The sequence below is a fragment of the Sceloporus undulatus genome, chromosome 2, assembly GCF_019175285.1.
Source record: "Sceloporus undulatus isolate JIND9_A2432 ecotype Alabama chromosome 2, SceUnd_v1.1, whole genome shotgun sequence".
NCBI classification, from domain to species: domain Eukaryota; kingdom Metazoa; phylum Chordata; class Lepidosauria; order Squamata; family Phrynosomatidae; genus Sceloporus; species Sceloporus undulatus.
The window spans coordinates 156,771,285-156,790,508 of record NC_056523.1 but is presented as its reverse complement, the minus strand read 5'-3'; the positions used below and the strand labels follow the sequence as shown (position 1 = coordinate 156,790,508).

Genomic DNA, 19,224 nt, shown 5'->3' with positions numbered 1-19,224 from the left:
GCCACTACCACTACCATGTTACCTGGCTGAAGAGCAGGGTATAAGCAAATTATTATTATTATTATTATTATTATTATTATTATTATTATTATTATTATTCCCCTTACTCCTTCCATGGCAGGGACAACTGTGTATATGAAGAGGATAGAGCACAGGGCATGCAGCATGCAGTGACCCTGAGTATCTGGTGACCCAGGAGGCTTACCCTTTCAAGACTAGCCTAGGTCTCCCCGTATGTTGGATATATAGTGAGTCAGGACCGGAAGAAGAAATGTTTGGAAGAATTACAGTATTATTCTTTATGATAAGATTTTGATTAAAGCATCTTAAACTGGATCTTGTTGGCATTTATTTTTGTACAGAGTATTACTGATGCAGAAAACAGATTGTTTGTAAGCAAAATTTAAAAATGCAATCAGACTATTGAATATTTCTATATAAACACTATTAAATAATATGTGCATTAAATATCTATACTATTTATATAGTTTTCATAAATGTCATATAAATTTCAGTTTCAGATGAAAAGCTGCGTTAATTGGTGGTCTTTTAAATTAAATGTAACTGATTTTTCTTGTACTTGTTAGGTTGGCTTAAACAGTTAGGCATTTAAATAATTTGCAGAGCAATACATAATGAAGTTGTTAGGTAGGGCAGTTTAAAACAACAGTGACCCTTGGGGTTTTGTTTTGTTTTGCTTTTGCTTTTGTACTGCTTCAGTTGAGAGTCTGAGATCCTGGTGTAGTTGTATCTTGTTTCAGATTTTTGGTGATGAGAACTGGATTCTCCCTGAGTACTCTGTGTATAAACACAGCAATAGTTATAAGAGTTTACTTGGTTAGTTCTCTGTGCACATTGTTGTAAATTTAGTTAAAATAGACATTCATCAGTATTTGTTTTTTCATTGCTGTAGCACTGTAATGAATCACTAACACTGATTTCTTCTTGTAGCTTAGTGAATGCCTAGATGGCGTGAGAGTTGAACATAATCCTGAACTGTCACTTACTGTCACCACCAAAAAATCACAACAGATGTGGACATTTGCTCTCACATGTAAGGTAAGATTCCTTTTAAAATCATTTTAATTTTCTTTCTTGTTCTTCAACAACTTATAATTTACTGTATTGTTTGAATCATGAAACTGTATAGTTGCTCTCCACATTTGTGGGGGTTAGGGGCATGAGATCCCAGTGAAAGTGGAAAAACCACAAATATGTGGGGGAACGTGGGAGGGGCTCGCATGCATTCAGCAGGCCAAAGCATGGGGGAAAGCGGGAGGGGCATGTTTGCATGCATCTTCCCCCCCCCCCAAAAAAGCTTTATTTGGCTTCATTCAGCTGCCCAAAGCATGGGGAAGGTGGGAGGGGCATGCGCCTGTGCTCCTCTTCGCCCCCCCCCCCCCAACATACTTTTGCCAGCTTCCCTCAGCTGGCCAAAACATGGGGAAAGGCAGGAGGGCCATGCATGCATACTCCTCTTCCCTCCTTGATTTGGCCAGCTGAGGGAAGAGTTGGCTGGCTGAGGAAGCTAGCCAAACCATGGGGAAGCCAGGAGTGCCATGCATGGATGCCCCTCTTCACCCCGTGCTTTGGCTGGCTTCCCTCAGCCAGCCACAACACAGGGGAAGGTGGGAGGGGCATATGCATGCTCTTCCTGGCTGCTCCCTCCCTTCTGGGCTTTTTTCCCCCTGAGAGGAAAAGCCAGAGAGGGAGGGAGGGGAAGCATGCCTGTGCCCTTCCCAGCCATGCTGAGGAGAAACTCACAAATAATCAAATCTGCAAATGTTAAACCTGCAAAAGTGGAAGGCCAACTGTTTGCATTTCACATTTGCAGCATTTTCTATTGGTAAGGATGGAATATACCAAATTTAATTGGTTGTTTCCAGTACTTTATTCTCCCAGGGGTTGCATCCCTTGAATGTAGTTCCCTCAGAACACTCCTGCCACTGGAGGAGGAGAAAGCAATTTTCACTGACTTCCTGATTCCACCAGTGCCCTCCCTCCATTTTTGCAAGGAGTCTCCCACCCCCAATTATATTTTTTTTTGTGAGGGGCAAATTGGACTGCAGGAGATGTTCGTATTAACAGAAATTGTGCCATTCACCCTTCCACCAGTGGACATGGCTCATGGGACTTGAAAACTTTTGTGAATGACAGAAATCCTTTCACCTTCAAGAGAAAAATTAAATCCAACCTATTTACCAAAGTATTCATGTTGACATTCTGTTACTGGCAGAGAAGTATGTAAATATGAACATGATGATAATATGCTTTTTGTGCTATTTGAAGAAAAGTGCTGTTCCTATCTTTGCCTCAGGCTTGAAATGTTTTGTCTATTAATCAGATAGAACTGAAGATGAAGAATTAAGATCTATGGGATGGTAGGACTGAGATTGACGGAGACATGATCAAAAGCAGGAGATGACGCAAAGGGCAGCGTAGTACCCAAGATTATGAGCCCCTTCTCATGATCCAACCTTTGTTTTTTGCAAGCTTTTTTCTCATCCATATACCATATGTAGAGATCCTAATACTGGCCCATCAGTTGTTGGAAGTGATCATATTCTGTGTTGAGATACTGTTCTAAAAGATTCTAAAAGCTTGGATTGAAAAAAGCACACACAGTTATTTACAGTGTTTTATTCTTCTACAGCCTGCAAGAATGCTATATCGGGTGGCATTGCTTTATGATGCCCATCGTCCTCATTTCAGTATCACAACAATATCTGCTGGCGATAGCACTACCCAGGTATCACAAGAGGTCCCAGCAAACTGCCAGGAATGGATAGGAGGAAAGATGGCCCAAAATGGAACAGATCATTCTGTGTACAAAATCAGCATAGCCTTTAGAACAGAAATTTTCGGGACATTTCGCCAAACTGTTGTATTTGATTTTGGGACTGAACCAGTTTTGATGCAACGAGTAATGATTGATGCTGCTTCAACAGAAGGTACAGTCTGTATGTTTTTCTCAATGAATATACTTGTTGCCTGTGCTGTATGATTTTTTTTCTGTTACAAGGACCCTCGTCTGATAAGTGAACTTCTGTTTTGTTTAAAAACCAAACTGTGGTCTTATTGCAATCTATTGTAGTCACCTGTTAGGTTAAAAACAGTTAATCATTATTTTGTCATGTCATCAGGAGATGAAAAAAACTACCTTCTTTAAGCTCTGTCTGATGTATGGAGGCTGCATAATGGGATTGCAGTCTTCTCTAAAACTAGAATTATGCTAAAATAGCAAAGAAGAATAACAAAGCCACTTAAGGTATAAATAAATAGAAAACCCAGAGCCTGTTACTGTTATATAGGCAGCCAATAAAACAAGTGCTATTGAAAGTATTTTCCTCTGTTTGCTATATAAGTGCACTGTTTTAAATGTTTGCTTCTCAGTTTACACAGCAGGAGTTAAAAACATTGTGCACTTGCACAGTCAGCCGGGGGAGTTGCCTGCCACATACACATTTTTACCTCCATACCTGAATGACATGATGAGTGACCCAGGCAGTTTTACTAAGAAAATGCATTTTAAAAACTCAGTATACATTAAATGCATAAAAAACCCCTCAGCCATTATGAAGAGCAGGCATATTAAAAATAAATAAATAAAAAATCCTCATAATTTTTTTCATTGCCAATGAGAATCAGTATTTCAACATATACCCTATCCAAATATGGTCCACTGCCACAAGATTTTTGCATTTCAGAACTTTTACATAAACATAATTTGTGCAACCCCCCTTTTTTTGTGCCAGTATCATTCTTGCACACAAACCAATAGCCCTGGAATTTGAGCACATTAATTAAGAGGCTAGGTCAATGAATACATGAAAGATGTACTCTGTAGTGGTGCCTGTGCAACTCCATCCAAGGGAGTTCTGAGCCAGTATATCATAAGGCACTTGTTCTTAAAACCAGGGGCTGTATTTCTGATTCTTTTTAGATATGTGTTTTTAAAAAGTATTTTTACAAGTTGTTTTTAAATAATGCTTTTACCTGTTTCACCTGATTTTTATGTGCTGTATGTTGTTTTGGGAGCTCTGGCAGCTGAGAGACAATAACTAAACACATGAATAAGCAAGTTACTATAAACATTTATTATGATCAACCGATCAAACATAAAATAAACAAGTTAAAATTTACATCCTTGATGCCTAGTTCTCTGGGCTGAGTGTGAGCTTTTCATGCACATGTCAGCTGTTAAGACACTTTCATTGATAGAACAACACTATAAAATATTATTAAAAAGCCATTTTCATTGACAGAAGAGTATTATAAAATAAAATGAGAGACATAAATCAAATACTGTAATCAATAGCAGTAAATACTATCATGGTGGTCAATTGCAAATTACATTAACAACATGTGAACTCAAGGTCTCTCAGGGCTGAGCTTAGCAGGCTTTTCTAGGAATAAAATAGTGTAAGTCCATTGGCACCCAGGAAAAGGCCATAGTATGTAAGACCAGATACTCTCCATGGCAATGTGTAGAAGAGGGCTGAGTGTATGCATGTCATTTTCTCCACTTGCTCTTTTTCTGTGGAAATCCATACTCACGGTTCCATGCCTATATGACATGGATCTGAGCCACAGGTACATCCCGCCCTTCATATCCATGGGGGATTTATTCCAGGGCCCCATGTGGATGAAGAAAAACATAGGACCTTGAGTCCCATTGATTTCAGTGGTGGTTGCGTGCACATGCTCTCATTGAAAGCAACGGGGCTTGCTGTCCGCGGATGGTTAAAATCTGTGGATGGCAAGCTCGCAGATATCGAGGGCCCATTGTAATTATGGTTGGAGGGAGGAGAGCTTTAGTGATAAACTGATGGACGGGGAGAGATTTTGGTCACCTTTCACCCCATCATTTCTCCATTGTAAATCGCCATCGATGAATGTACTTGGAAATAGCAAAGTAGCTATTTGGCATACTATTGCAAATGATTACATCGCTATTTGTCCTCCTGTCATCACTAGTCAGACAGCAGACAAATTGAGCATACACAATTAGCCCGTTTCAGGCTTAAGAATTTGGGAATGTTGTTCAAAACTGCATTTGCTAAGGCAGCCTTTCCCAACTTGATGCTCTCCAAATGCATTGGACTGCAACTCCCACTGTTTTCATCCATCGTGGTCAATTTTTGCTGGTTCAGGCAAAAGAAGAGTAATTTGCTTACTGATAAGACAAAAAGAATGAAGCCAATTAAATAAATCCTGAGAATTTTTTTTCCTGACAGATGTTGCATGAAGGTTTCAATAATCTAATGTTGGTGATCTTTTGAAGCACAATTCAGTTCTTTGAATAATACTGTACAACTTAATTGTGCTTCAGAAGATCACCAGCATTAGATTTTGAAGCAGAATTCAGTTACACTCGGCCCTCCACATCTGTGAGTGTTGGAGCGCAAGACCCCTGCAAATTTGGAAAAATCGTGAATAATTTCCACCCCTTCGTGTGGAAGCCAGTTAAAGGGATCAGTGGGCAGGGGAAGAGGAGCAGGTGTGTGTGCTCCTTTTCCCCATGCTCTCCTGTCCTATATTAACTGGCTCCTTGCCCCTTTCCTGGGTGGGTGGGTGCCTGTCTTGCCCAGGCCCTCATCTGCCCAGGAAAGAGGACGGGGATGGATTCATCCCTCCATGGTACCCATCCATCCCAGAAAAGAGCTAGGAGAGGGGAAGGTTCCATCCTTCCAAGTTCCTTTACCAGGGGGATGGCCTAGCCAGGCACCCATCCTCCAAGGAAAAGGGCTGGAAGTCGGGAGGAAACCATCCCTTCCAGCCATTTTCCTGGGTGGATAGGTCCCTGCTAGAAGGCAACCATCTACCCAGGAAAGGAGGTTGGAGGGATGGCCCCATCCCCTCCCCTTTCCTGGGTGGATCAGTGCCTGGGGAAGGCAACAATCCGGCTGGGAAAAGACCGGGGTTGGCACACGCAATCTTCTTGACTTCTTCCTCTTGGGGGGGGACCCAGGGAAAAGCCCAGGAGGAAAGAGGAGGAGGAAGAGGAGGAGGAGGAAAACATGCGCACAGCAGCCTTGACCTTGCGAATAATCAAAACTGCAAGCCGAGAATGTGGCTGGGTGTATTATTCAAAGAATTATTTTGATGGGTGGCATTTGAATTATATATTGGATACATTCTCAATTTTGCGTTTGAATTATGTATCGAGTACTTACCTACTTCATAAAGAAATAGTTTTTAAAGTGTTAGGGTTGTTTAAAAGTCCATAGGATTTTTACTCATTAACGCCGAGAAGCACTGATTACCTTGGAAGATGCCTTTGCAAGAAGGCCTCTGTTGCTGGTAGAGTTGAGAAAGGGCTTTGCCAACTGACCTCACTTTCAGTGGAAGAGGTTTTGGACTTGGTTAATGCTCTGTTTTCTTATGTATTTAAATTGTGCTTTAAATCTATTATATTTGGATTCATGTTATATTTTAATTGTATTTGTTTTATTTAATATTATTTTAAGCCACATTCTTGGGATAAAATTGGGCACAAATCTAATAAGTAAATAAATAAAATAGGAAGTCATTAACTGTTATAACATGTCCCCCCCTCAAGTATATGTTTTACACCGCCAACTACAATTGAACTACATGGATATGTGTACATCTCACTGAAAATAACAAAGCAAGACTTCAAATTCTTCCTTGTTAAGAGAAAGTTGTCAACAAATTTAAATGGCTTCAGAAGGAGGAATAGAATGTAAAGGAAATACATTTCTTTGTTTTATAAAAAAAAGAAACAAAATCTGCTACTTAGCAGAAGGTTTCTAGTAAAAGATGTGAATAGTATTGTAATGGGAATTTTTTTTAAAAAAAATATCAAGCATGCAGAAAGTGTATCGAGTACAGTTATTGAAATGTTTGTTGTTGGTGGTGTGTGCCTTCAAGTTGTTTCCGACTTATAGTGTCCCTAAGGCGGACCTATCACGTCTTTTTCTTGGCAAGTTTCTCAGCCAAAAAAGAGACTATCAGAATCTAATAGTGGGACCTTTGTGTCACTGGAGTAGTGCCCCAAGACAAGGAATTGTACTGCTACAACAACTGTGGATGGAGCACTGTGCAGGCTTTTGGATGAGTCAGATGTGGGCAGACAGAATGCATAAGAAGGGCAAGATGGAGCAATGACAACTTCACCTGCTCTCATTTTTATGTCAGCAGGATAACTCCCTCCCTTTCTATGTAAACTCATAAATATTAAGGCACATTGTCTAGACATTCCTTTTACAGGGCATAGACAAACAAGTTGCTCTATTGTGTCACACAATAAACTTACATTGCACAGACATGGTGGACCATGGCCAGGTAACACCATCTATCATGAATCACACATTATGAATGGAAAATGAGATAGTGTAGACAGTGAGTATGGGAAATACTGAATGATCTGGCTCCAGAATGAATGACCGAAGTCTTTTACAGGCACATGCTAGCATGAGTCTGTGAATTTGAGAACTCAGTGCTGAATATGTCTTTTCTAGCAACAGGGCCAATTTTGTTTGTGACACTTGAAAGCAATCAAGTGTTTAAAATTAATCAGTGTCAATAATAAGTATTTTGTTATGTCTTGGAGCTTTCCCTTCTCCTTATAATTTTCTTTATAGGTAAATAAAGTGACACTCTTAGAGTATTAGCAGCTCAGTCTTGACAGAACTGTGTTGACAACAGTTGGTTTAAAAAACAGAACACCATACTGTTTATGCTATAGATTGGCTTGAGGCTCATAGTCATCTTTTCCTTATGCACTCCTATCATCCTTATTTCTGTTTTGCTGTGATAACTTTTCCAAAGCATTTAGGATGTCTGTTACTACAATGAAATGTTTTCCAGATATGGAAGCAGTTTGCTTGGAAACCTTGTAGATTTTTTACATTACATATTATTTTCATTTTTATTGTACTTTTGTCAGTCAAATCTCACTGTTTTTCTTCCTTTTTCATTTACCCCCTTTCCCCTCCAAAACATTGTCATGTTGACTTTCAGATAAGACAACAATGAATAAGTTAAAGAACAACATGCTCAGAATAGCATGAACTGCCAGTAGTTTGCAGCAGCTTACCTGTTGCATAATATCCAAGGATTAAATTATTTTTCTTGGAGATAAGTGGTAGAAATTTTGTGTAGTTGTGCTCCTTCAAGTTGTTTCCAATTTATGGGAACCCTAAGACAACAGTATCATAGGTTTTTCTTGGCAAAGTTTGTTCAGAGTGGGTTTGCCTTTGCCTTCCACTGAGGAGAGAAGAGGGTGTGACCGACCACATGGCTGAGTGGGGATTGAAACCCTGGTCTCCAGAGTCATAGTCCAATATTCAAACCATGATGACTTTCAAAAACAATAGAAATACTTAGGAGTAAAAGCTAGCAGATATTTTTGCATGTCATAGAGAGATGAAATTAACACCATTTTAATGTCTAGATGGATCCACACATGAGGAATATTTTTTTCAAAAAATTTAAATTGAAAACAATTTAAGAAAGAACATTTGTACAGCAGATATACTCATTTCACAAACATTGACAACAATAAACACATTCATACATCCATCATTCGTTATTTCCTTTCCTACAATTAAGGAACTTTATCCTTTCCAGTTTTTCTATAACATTCTTTCTCTCAATTAAAGCATAGTGTTTTATTTCCTATGTTTTCTTTAGAATTGTTATGTCAAAACATATTTATACATAACCTTATACAGTACACACATATGAATCGATATTTACAGTTGATTCTTCATACATTTTCTTTTCTTTTGCTTAACTTGAATCCAAGTTTAATTACATGGCTATTATTTCTCATATCTAGATTAAATAGTCAAGAACCTTTTTTCCAGTTTTAGAGATATTTTTTGAGTGTTCATTTTGTAAGCTTCTGGTCAGTTTATCCACATCTATTATGTAACTTCAGTAATCAATCCTCAATTAATGGATTTTTTTCTTGTTTCCTCATCTCGGCATAGATTATTTTGGCCGCAGATAACATATAAAATAAAATTCTTCCAATGTTCTTTTCTATCTTTTTGTCAAAACAAAAAGATTTCCAGTTTAAATTTTATAGTACATTTGTTATATGGTGTATTTGTGCCCCAGAATTTCTTAGCTTTAACACATGTCCACCACATTTGGAAAAGCAATCTATTTTCTTTAGAACACTTCCAATATTTATTTCTACAGTTTGCATATATCTTACATAATTTTTCAAAAAATTAAGTGCCATTTAAAATATATCTTGTAGTAATGCTCTTTTAAGCCTTGGCATAAAATATATTTTAGCTCTTTTTCCAAGTTGTTTCCCACTGACATAATTGTGTAACCAAAGTTTTAGGACCATTTTATCATACAGTAGGCCCTCTCCTTATGCGGGAGGATCCAGAACAGATCCTCCCGTGTAAGGGAAAATCTGCCTATGCTCGAGTCCCATAGGAAATAATGGGGCGAGTGCATGTGGCGGAGCAGCACACATGAGCCATGGGCGTGCGCACCATTGTTTTCCTCCCCAAGCAGCTTCCCCGTAAGCTGGAAGCCGCATAAAATGTATCCGTGCATGGCGCATGCGCACTGTATTATCTTTTATGATTTCTTCTTTTGTATATATTTTCAGAAGGCATTTACTGTATATATTTTGGACAATATAGCATTTTTGTTTGATACTGTACTAATATTTCTAATGTTTCTTTTTTAGCTTTTTCTATTCCTTCTTGCCTGTTTGTCTGTTTAAGAACAGTTACACAGTATACCTTATTTTTTAAGTTCTTCTATAGTTTTTATTCTAACTGTTTTGTTTTTATAAGTCAGTAGACGTTTATATGTGATCCAGCTTTCGCTTAACCATGGGTCACTTTATATAATGGTTTGTGTGGGGAGGCCCACAGAAATATCTTTGAACAAATTCTTTATTCTATATTTTCTATGTACATAAAAGTGAATTTCTTATATAGTGATTATTAAAATCATGATTTACTTTGTCTTTGCTGTAAAACATGCAGGTGTGCCAGCCAAATCTCAAATTTACACCGTTTAAATTTAGTAAGTTTTTATTTTTTAACAACAGCCAATCTTTTATCCATGTTAAACAACACACATCATAATATAGTTTCAGATTTGGTAAGGCTAGGCCTCCTCTTTCATTCATGTCCTGCATATACAGTGGGCCCTCTCTCTATGCGGGGGGATCCATTCCGGATTCCCCTGCATAAGGGAAAATCCGCCTATGCTTGAGCCCCATAGAAAATAATGGTCCGTGTGCATGTGGCAGAGCGGTGTGTGTGCACCATGGTTTCTTTCCCAAGCAGCTTTCATGTAAGCTGGAAGCCATGTAAAATGTGTCCATGCATGGCACAGGTGCACTGTATTATCTTTTATGATTTTATCTTTTATGATGCTTGAGACAGTGCCTGTTGGGCCTGATGACTTCTACCATTGCGGTCGTTTATCTGGCTTGCCTGCAGTTCAGGACATTACACTGCTGGTTTCTCCAGCACTTCAGTCCCCTTTGTGATGGACTGTCCATGCTGTTGACTGTTCCCTCCCATATGCTTCACTCTTGGATGTGGTGGATGTCTCGCTGCAACTTTCTGGCAGGCAGAATCAACAGACACTTCAGATGGGTTGGGCGTCCACTACAATGGCCTCATGGTGCAGGACCTGTTGTTGCGAGCCGAAGCGACTCTTCATAGCAACTTCTTGGAATTGCTGGCTGTGTTCAAGGTCCTCAGAGCATTCAAGAGAGTACTTCAACATCAGATGCTTCAGGTTGCTTTAGACAACATGACCGTAGTATGCTTCATCAATAAGCAAGGGAGTACCCACTCCTCCACACTGCTCAACCTAGCCTTTCGCCTGTGGCATTGGTGTCCCCCCCCACTGGTATATTCATCCATTAGCAGCCCATCTTGCAGGCAAGAACAAAACGTTGGCAGACTCACTCAGCCACACACAGATGCTCCAGCATGTGGACCCTCTCGGATGAGGCTTTCCGTCTCCTCACATTGCATGGGGCCTGCCACAAATAGACCTATTTACCACAGAACTCAACAAGAAATTCCAGTTCTGTTCCTGGTCTGGATAAGGTCTGGCGGATGCCTTTCTTCCTCTGTGATCACAACAACTCCTATATGCATTTTTTTTCCTGTTTCCCCTGCTGCTATTGAGAGTAATAGTGAAATTGGCAGAGGACAAGGCCAATGCTGTATTGATAGCACCCTTTTGGCTGAGGCCACCCTGGTTCGCGCCTCTTCTTTGCCCATCCTGGGCACAGTACACTATTTTTCTGATACGACCAGACAAAGTTTCACAATCAAAGTCATACACCCGGAGCTACACACCCTCCATCTGTTTGTGTGGAGGATAGGACCATGATGGCCCCTGAACTCCTCTGTGTCCTTTTCTGCAGCTAGAAAGGATTCTACCAAGTATGCTTATGATTACAAGTGGCAATACTTCTGTTCCTTCGCTACTTCTACGACAGAATCATCTTGTCCAGTGAGGATACTGACATCCTGCACTTCCTACTCAATCTCAGGGAAGGTGGACTTGCCTTTTCATCCATCAGTATCTACTTGACTACGATTGTGGCACATCTGTTGATGTCCAGTCCTAATCAGATTTTGTTTACTGACCCGATTGTCAAGAAATTTCTCACAAGCTTAACTCACCTATACCCACCTCTATCGTCGCTGTGGTCCCTGTCATTGGTCCTCTCTCAGTTAATGTGATGACCCTTTGAGCTGATGGCCTCTTTGGACACCTGCCTCTTGACACTGAAATCAGCCTTTTTAGTGGCCATTACTCTGTGAGAAGGGCTTCTGAGCTTACCGCCCTGCATCATGACAAACCATTCCTCATCTTCCACTGAGACAAAGTGATCCTACGACTAGACATCTCCTTTCTTCCTAAGGTAGTCTCTCAGTTTCACCTTAACCAAGACATTGTGCTGCTGACTTTCTATTCTAACCTACAATCTCCTAATGAGAAATCACTACACTGCTTGGATATCCGTTGGGCCTTGGCATTCTATATTCAAAGAATGGCATCATTTTGCCTTTCTGAAAGACTCTTTATCTGTCAGGAAAGGTCAAAAGGTGTTTTCCCACAGGTTTTCCAAATGGATTTTACAGACTATATGCTTGGTTTATGAAATGGCCAAATGTCCTATCCTGATGGGCTTGATGCTCTCTCTACCAGGGCTTCCACCTCCTCAGCAGCTCTTTTATATAGGGTTTCCTTGCCTGATTTATGCAAGGCTGTCACCTGGTCCCAACCTTCTACTTTTATTCAGCATTACCACTTCGATTGCAGGTCTCGGGTGGATGCTTCCTTTGGACGTGCTATCCTTTCTTCTGTTCTTCAGTGACCTGACTTGTCTACCAGTGTTACGCTTTATAATCAGCCATTTGTGTGAGGCACAGAGACCACAATGAAGAACAGGTTGCTTAGCTGTAGCTGTGGTTCTTTGAGTGGTCATCTGTGCCCTCACACAACCTGCTCTACCTGCCCTCTCTTTTAGGTCTCTGTCTTACTTGTAGACTTCGAAACTGAGGAGGCAGTAGCTTGGCGGGCTAGAGCATGCATGTTAGGCAATGGGGGTGGGATATTTCCTGCCAGACTACTCAGATCTAGAATGTTCTGTTGGTGATCTCTGTGCAGGCACAGACCCATTTGTGTGAAAGCACAGATGACCACTTGAAGAACCACAATTACAGGTAAGCAACCTGTTCTTCATCCCCATTGGCTCTTTAGCCAAGCATATGCAGCAAATGTGTGAACCTGGATTACTTCCAGAATACATAATCAGTAGAGTAAAATTAACCTTAGGTGGTGCCTGAGATTGTGTGCCCCCCCCCCCCACTAGCAGATTTTTTTTTATTTAACCTTCATAGGTTCTTGGAAGGAAAGTATTGGAAAGGTTTCTCTGTTATTAAACATGTTTGGTTTTTCATTTAATTTTTCTCCCCATTATTGGACAATGAATAAACTAAACTACTGTTTAGAGAAAGAATCCGTTGAGTGAGTCTGCTTGGCAAGCTACACAAATCTGTATTCTTTGGCAGGTTTGGGGTGGTTGGAAGTTGAAACACAACTCATCCTTTTTTTAGGGGTCATGTCTGACTAGGAGCATCTTGGTACCATGGCTGGCTATTAAGGGGAGGCAGGGGGGGAGTGATGATCTGCTACATTCAGGATGAATGGAAGGGCACAAGATGAAAATCCAGGTCAACGATGTTGCTCAACTGCTGTGATCTAAATTCAGTTTTTAGTCCTGACTGCACCAGTGGGGCCCTGGTTAGTCAACAGCTAGTTAAGCTCCATCAACCCAGATTTCATGGGCCTACTGCAGATGGGACCAATAATTTTATTTAAACCTATATAAATGTTTCTTTCAGTGTTATTATGATTAGATATTACTTTTTTGGGGTTTTAGCATTAAAACTCATAGCTGTGTTGGTCCAGATCAGTGTGCAAAGGGCTCTTGTAGCACCGGCTAGTCTCAAAGGTGTACATGTTCCTTTTGCATTGTCAAGTATTTGTTTCTTTGTACAACTTGTTTCTTTTTAAAATGGTAAATGGTCAGTGGAATAAATAAACTCAGTACACAACAGTATTATACAGTTTTGCATTGAAAGATAGAAAAATGAATGAAATATGCTCATGATTCGATTATGTGCAGGTTTTTGTTTTAAACTTTAAACATTAAAGCTTGCTTGGAGTATAATATTTTATCTTTTGACTGTCCTGTTTGCCCATGTGATGTATTGAGCTGTGACCAGGTTTGTAGCACATCAGAGCCCTTGATCTTTACTGTAGGGTGGCTTTAAAAGCATTAATTATGCAGCAAAGTAAAACCTTGTATATTTTGAATTTGGGTTGGCTAGAGCTTCAGGTAGTTTCATGCTCATCCTATTCTTCATTTATGTTCAACAGATTTCCATTTTCAGCACATGTAGAGCAAAAGATATAAAGCAAATGCCATAGTTCATGAGCTGATCTTTTGAGATTATCTGAATTCTTGTAACCTAAAGCATGAAAATTGCTTTAGTTGTATTGTTGTTGCAATGTACAGCTTAGCATGAATTTGAAGTGATTTTCAGTGGAATAACTGTGGCTTTTTTGAGGAACAGTTCTTTTATCTTATCTAAAAGATAACTAATTAAAGCCATCATTGATAAACAGTGTAGTCAAATTGCACAAAGGTCAGTTGCATACATGTAATTGTAGTTCTCTGAGTAGTCATCTGTGACACACAATAGGGCTTTCCTATGCCTAGATAGTACCTCTTTCAGAGCATTCTATAGCATTCTGAAGAGTTTTGGCAAGGGGTCTGCCCATCCTTAGCAACCCTGTATAAGGGGCTTCCTGCCAAAGACCACCACAGGATGCCGAAGCATCCATTCATGTGAACATGCAAGACACGATGAGAGGAGGATGCACATACTTGTGTGAGTTCACAGATAACCACACAAAGAATCCTCCTTCATGTTCTCTGTAACTCACATCTTGGAAGACTAGCAAACTACAAGAAGTAGGAGGCAAGAATATTGATGCAAATAACCTAACTTTACAGAAAAACATGTGTATAGTCAACAAGCATAAGCATAACAACCCCCTGCTCCAACATGTCATACAAGTACTCAGTAATACTGTACAATACAGACAAAAACAATACATTCTGGAAAGGAATGAACAAAGTACAGCCTTCTTAAATATCAGCTTGAGACCTTGAGTCCACTCTGTGATGTGAAATAAAAGTCATAAGTTGGGACCAGTTAGTTGCATGGCAAATGTCCTTGATAGAAATACCAGCCAGGAAAGCCTGGGAGGAAACAACCACCCTGATGAAGTGGGCCTGAACCTGGTTTGGAGGGTCCTTTTGAGCCAGTTTGTCAAGTCAAGCAGATAGCTGATGCCACCCACTTTGAGAAATGTTGCAAGGAGATATGCCATCCCTTCCTTGTTGAGTAGCAAACAAACAGTATGGGAGAGGTACGGAATGCTAACACCCTCTGTACATTGAGGCAGTGCCACTGCCTCTTGCAGTCCAAAGTAGGGTTCTGAAACCAGGAGGGCAGTACAGTACAATGTCCTGGTTGAGGTAGAAGGATGACACCACTTTCTATGGTAAGAACGTGATGATTGGTCCCAGCTCAACTCTGCTTGGAGTAGTTGGTTGACTGGCTGAACCAAAGGGTGTTCAGCAAGGGCTCTTCTTCATTCTGAAGGGAAGTGACCAGTGGGGTGCCACGGGGTTCTGTCCTGGGCCCAGTGCTATTCAACATCTTTATCAATGGCTTGGATGAAAGAATAGGGGGCATGCTTATCAAATTTTCAGATGACTCCAAATTAGGAGGACTAGCTAATACCCCAGAGTACAGGATCAAAATTCAATACAGAGAAATGTAAGGTACTGCACTTGGGGCAAAAAAATGAAATGAGCATACTCTCCTCAGGATAGGTGAAGAAGATTCATGAACCTCAGTTGCCTTGGCCACCATGGGGTGATCAAAATGCACCTCTCTTGATCCTGGCACATTTTGTGATTGTGGTCAGAAGAGGGAATGGAGGAAAGGCTTACAGTGCAAGACAATACAGACTGAATAAGAAGGCATCACCACACGACCTGCCCTGGCACACCCTGGAACATTACTCTGCATACTGAGTGTTTTGAGCCAAAGCAAAAAGGCCTAGCTTGAGAACACTCCATTGCTGAAAAGTGTTTTTTGTGGGTTTTTCGGGCTATGTGGCCCTAGAAGATTTTCTTCCTGATGTTTCGCCAGCACCTATAGCTGGCATCTTCAGAGAAATGTTGGCTGGAAAAAGTGGGGTCTATATTACGTGTGAGCCTGGGAAGGAGTGATTTGCATGTGTATTGTTCTGTGCTGATGGCAGGCCTCAGGCTGGGAGGCTAATGCAAAAGAGGATTAATGTCTGCTAATTGGTGATCATTATCTGCTTGGAAAGCCCCTGATTCTGAATGGTTTCCCATTTGCATTTGCTGAGTCCTTATTTTGCTATTCCTCAGGACTGGTAGCCAAATTTTGTTCACTTTAAGGATTTCTTCTTTCCGCCGGTTGAAATTGTCCAGGTGTTTGTGGATTTCAATGGCTTCCCTGTGCATCCTGACATGGTAGTGGTTGGCATGGTCCAGAACTTCGGTGTTTTCAAACTGTATTTTATACCCAGGATGGTTTGTGGCATGTTCTGCTACTGCTGATTTTTCTGGATGGCCCAGTCTGCAGTGTCTCTTGTGTTCCTTGATTCTTGTTTGCACACTGCGTTTGGTGATCCCTATGTAGACTTGTGCAAACAGGGACCACCAAACGCAGTGTGCAAACAAGCTGAAGATCGATGCTGAAGGTCCACTTCATCTCTCAATATCAAAGAGCTATTGTGGTTTCAAGGTCTGCTCATACAGGAGATCTTTAAGGCAACACTCTCTGTTGTATCTGGCCATGGTGTGAACGCAGCGCATTATGCACACGAGGCAATGATATAGGACTCAAATACCAAAGGCATCTCAAGTGCACATCTCAGCCCAGAATCTTACTTCCATGTTTGTCACACCTCTTAAAATACGCCAGTGGTACCAAGAAAGCCCCAAGGGTTAGTGTGGCTCGAAGTCAATGCCAGTGATCAAGCCTCAGAAGATGTCTTCCAATCTGAGCAAGCAAATGCTGTTGCAGATGAGGCAATGCAGCTCCTTATATAGGGCTGCCAGAAAGGGGTGGGTCTACTGTCAAAATTCTTCAGAAAGCTGTAAAATGCTCCAAAAGAAGCATTGTGCAGGTACAGGATAACCCAGTTGCGTGAATCACAGAGACCACAAAGAAACAAAAAGTATCCCACAATTGTTTTATCTTCAAAAACATCTACACTGTCTTTGAATTCAGCAGCAAAGAATTCCTAGTACTGATTACTTAAACAGAACAAGAGTAGGGGCACCCACTGCAGCACAAGGCATAGGAATATGTGGTTAAAGAAACAGCCCTGCTCAGTATTTGAAATGTAGCCTATGTTTTTGTAGACTGAACATAAATGAAAATTGTTAGTATTTCTTGGAAACAGAATATATTTGAGTATGAAGAGTTCTAGGTTATTATTTTTTGTCATTTTTAAAATTATTATTATAAGTAAACAACTACGTACAGAACATGACACAACAATAATGCAAAATAAAACAATTCATCTCACAACTTTTTTTTATTTATTCTCTTTACACCATTACATTACATAAATCCATCATAAAACGGAAAAAAAAACACCAATCGCATAATTGTTTTCTTACACTAACATATCGATACAGTTTTGATTTATCTGTACTGTTATTCTACTTCCTTTCCCCAAAAAAGAAACCCAGAATGACTCCTTGTCTATTTTTTACAATGTCTGTCCTTGTGACACTTGTATCACAAGTGGCGGTAATAACTGGTCAATTGAAATAAGTTAATTAATTAGTAGATAGGAAAGTTTATTTGAGGAAATTGAGGGATTTAAGGAACAAGTTAGAAGAATCATATCTCAGGGGGAAACCCGGAATGATTGGAGGTCGATAAGAATATAGTTTATATTAAGGGTAAACCATCTTTGTGGCTTTCTTTCTTTCTTTCTTTCTTTTTTTTTTTTTTTTGGTATTTTGGCATTTTTTTCTTTTCTTTCTTTTTGATGGTATACCATTATAATGCTTAAGATTACTAGTGAAGTTATAGAAAAGGCGTGGGAGGGAGGTAAGGATATTTACTGATATGTAATTCATCTCACAACTTTGAAGTATGTTGTGGGTCTCCTTCTTAGGTTCTGTTCAATATAAGTGGTCATTTTAAACTCCAGTGCTGTCTTTGTGTACGTTTTGATAAGAGTGGTCAATCAAACAGTTGTAGATTAAAGATGTTAGTCCTGTGGTGTTTTGGGAGCGGGGAACATATCATGGCTCAAAAAAGGTAAATATCTAGGTGGTCCTCCTATTTTTCTGATGGAGATGATACCAACTAGCTTTTAATAGCTCTAGATCTAAAGTTAGTTTGTCAATTGTTTTTGGTTTGCCATTATGAAAAAGGTCTTGAACAAAGAATACACCTTGATGTTCCCATCCCTGGAATTGATTGAATTTATCAGGAAAATAGAAAGATTTGTGGCCCAGGAAGGGACAAATAGGAGAGGGATTTGGTGCTAGAACTTGCTTCCATCTTGACCATATCTTTACTGACATTTGTAGCCATAGGTTTTTAATTTCTTGCGGAGTAGGTTTGTTAAAGAACAAAGCAAGTTCGATTGATGGTGGGCCATTCATTTCCATGTTAACCCAGTTTATGCTCTGATCTTTTTTAATGAAATGAAGGATTTGACTAAGTTGGAATGCTGCAAAATATAGTTCAAGATCAGCCATTGCTACCCCCCCCCTTTTTTTTTTGGAAGAGAGGTGTCGTGTGGATTTTCTGAATCTGGGCCTTTTATGGTTAAAAGCAACTGTATTGATGAGATTTTGCCAAAGTGAGTTTTATCTGCAGTGGTTGAAGTGGGATAGTTTTAAATAGAAAGGATAGGCAAGGAACAGTAAACATTTTAATGAGAGATATTCTGCCTAGTATAGAGAGTTTCAATCTTTTCCATTCTAATGTTTTAGAGATTAACCATTTAGGTTTTTTTTTTTTTTTTGGTAGTTTCTGGGGATTATCTGATTGAAATCTTTTGTAATGGTGATTCCTAGGTAAGTAAATCATGAGGGTTTTAACTGGAGATTGGTAGCTTTTTGAATGTCTAGTTGCTCTTCATGAGCTAAGTTGAGACATAGCAATTTAGATTTTGAGTAGTTAATTCGGAAACCTGCAAAAGTATCAAAGGAGTTTAATATGGTGCGTAAGGTAGGGAAGGATTGTTTGGGTGTGTGTTTCTTGAAGGAATAAGAAATTTGGATGTACAGTGAACCCTCGCTTTACGCAGGGGATCCGTTCCGCGCTCCCCCCGTGTAAGGCAAATTCCGCCTATGCTTGAGCCTCATTCACTTAAATGGGGCTTGTATGTGTGGTTGTGCGGTTGTTTGCCATGGGCGTGCGGCCCATTCATCTGAATGGGACGCACTGTGCCCTGCGCACTCCTGTGTGGCTTGAACACATACGCTCAAAGCGGTGTATAGCGTGCCTGTGTATAGTGCGGGCGCACTGTACTTGTTTGATTTGTTTTAGAATTTTCCCTCTCTTTTTTGCTGGGTATTAACGTTATAGTCAATGACTCTCA

The 19,224-nt window shown here is 40.1% G+C and overlaps 1 protein-coding gene across 1 annotated transcript in view; it reads left to right on the top strand.

The window, feature by feature from the left end:
* The window catches only part of HELZ (helicase with zinc finger), a 197,245-nt gene that overhangs the window by 53,459 nt on the left and 124,562 nt on the right, over window positions 1-19,224 (top strand). Inside the window, 2 exon segments of the mRNA XM_042453183.1 lie at window positions 952-1,059; window positions 2,654-2,951. Of these exon segments, the coding sequence (XP_042309117.1) occupies window positions 952-1,059; window positions 2,654-2,951 (406 nt within the window).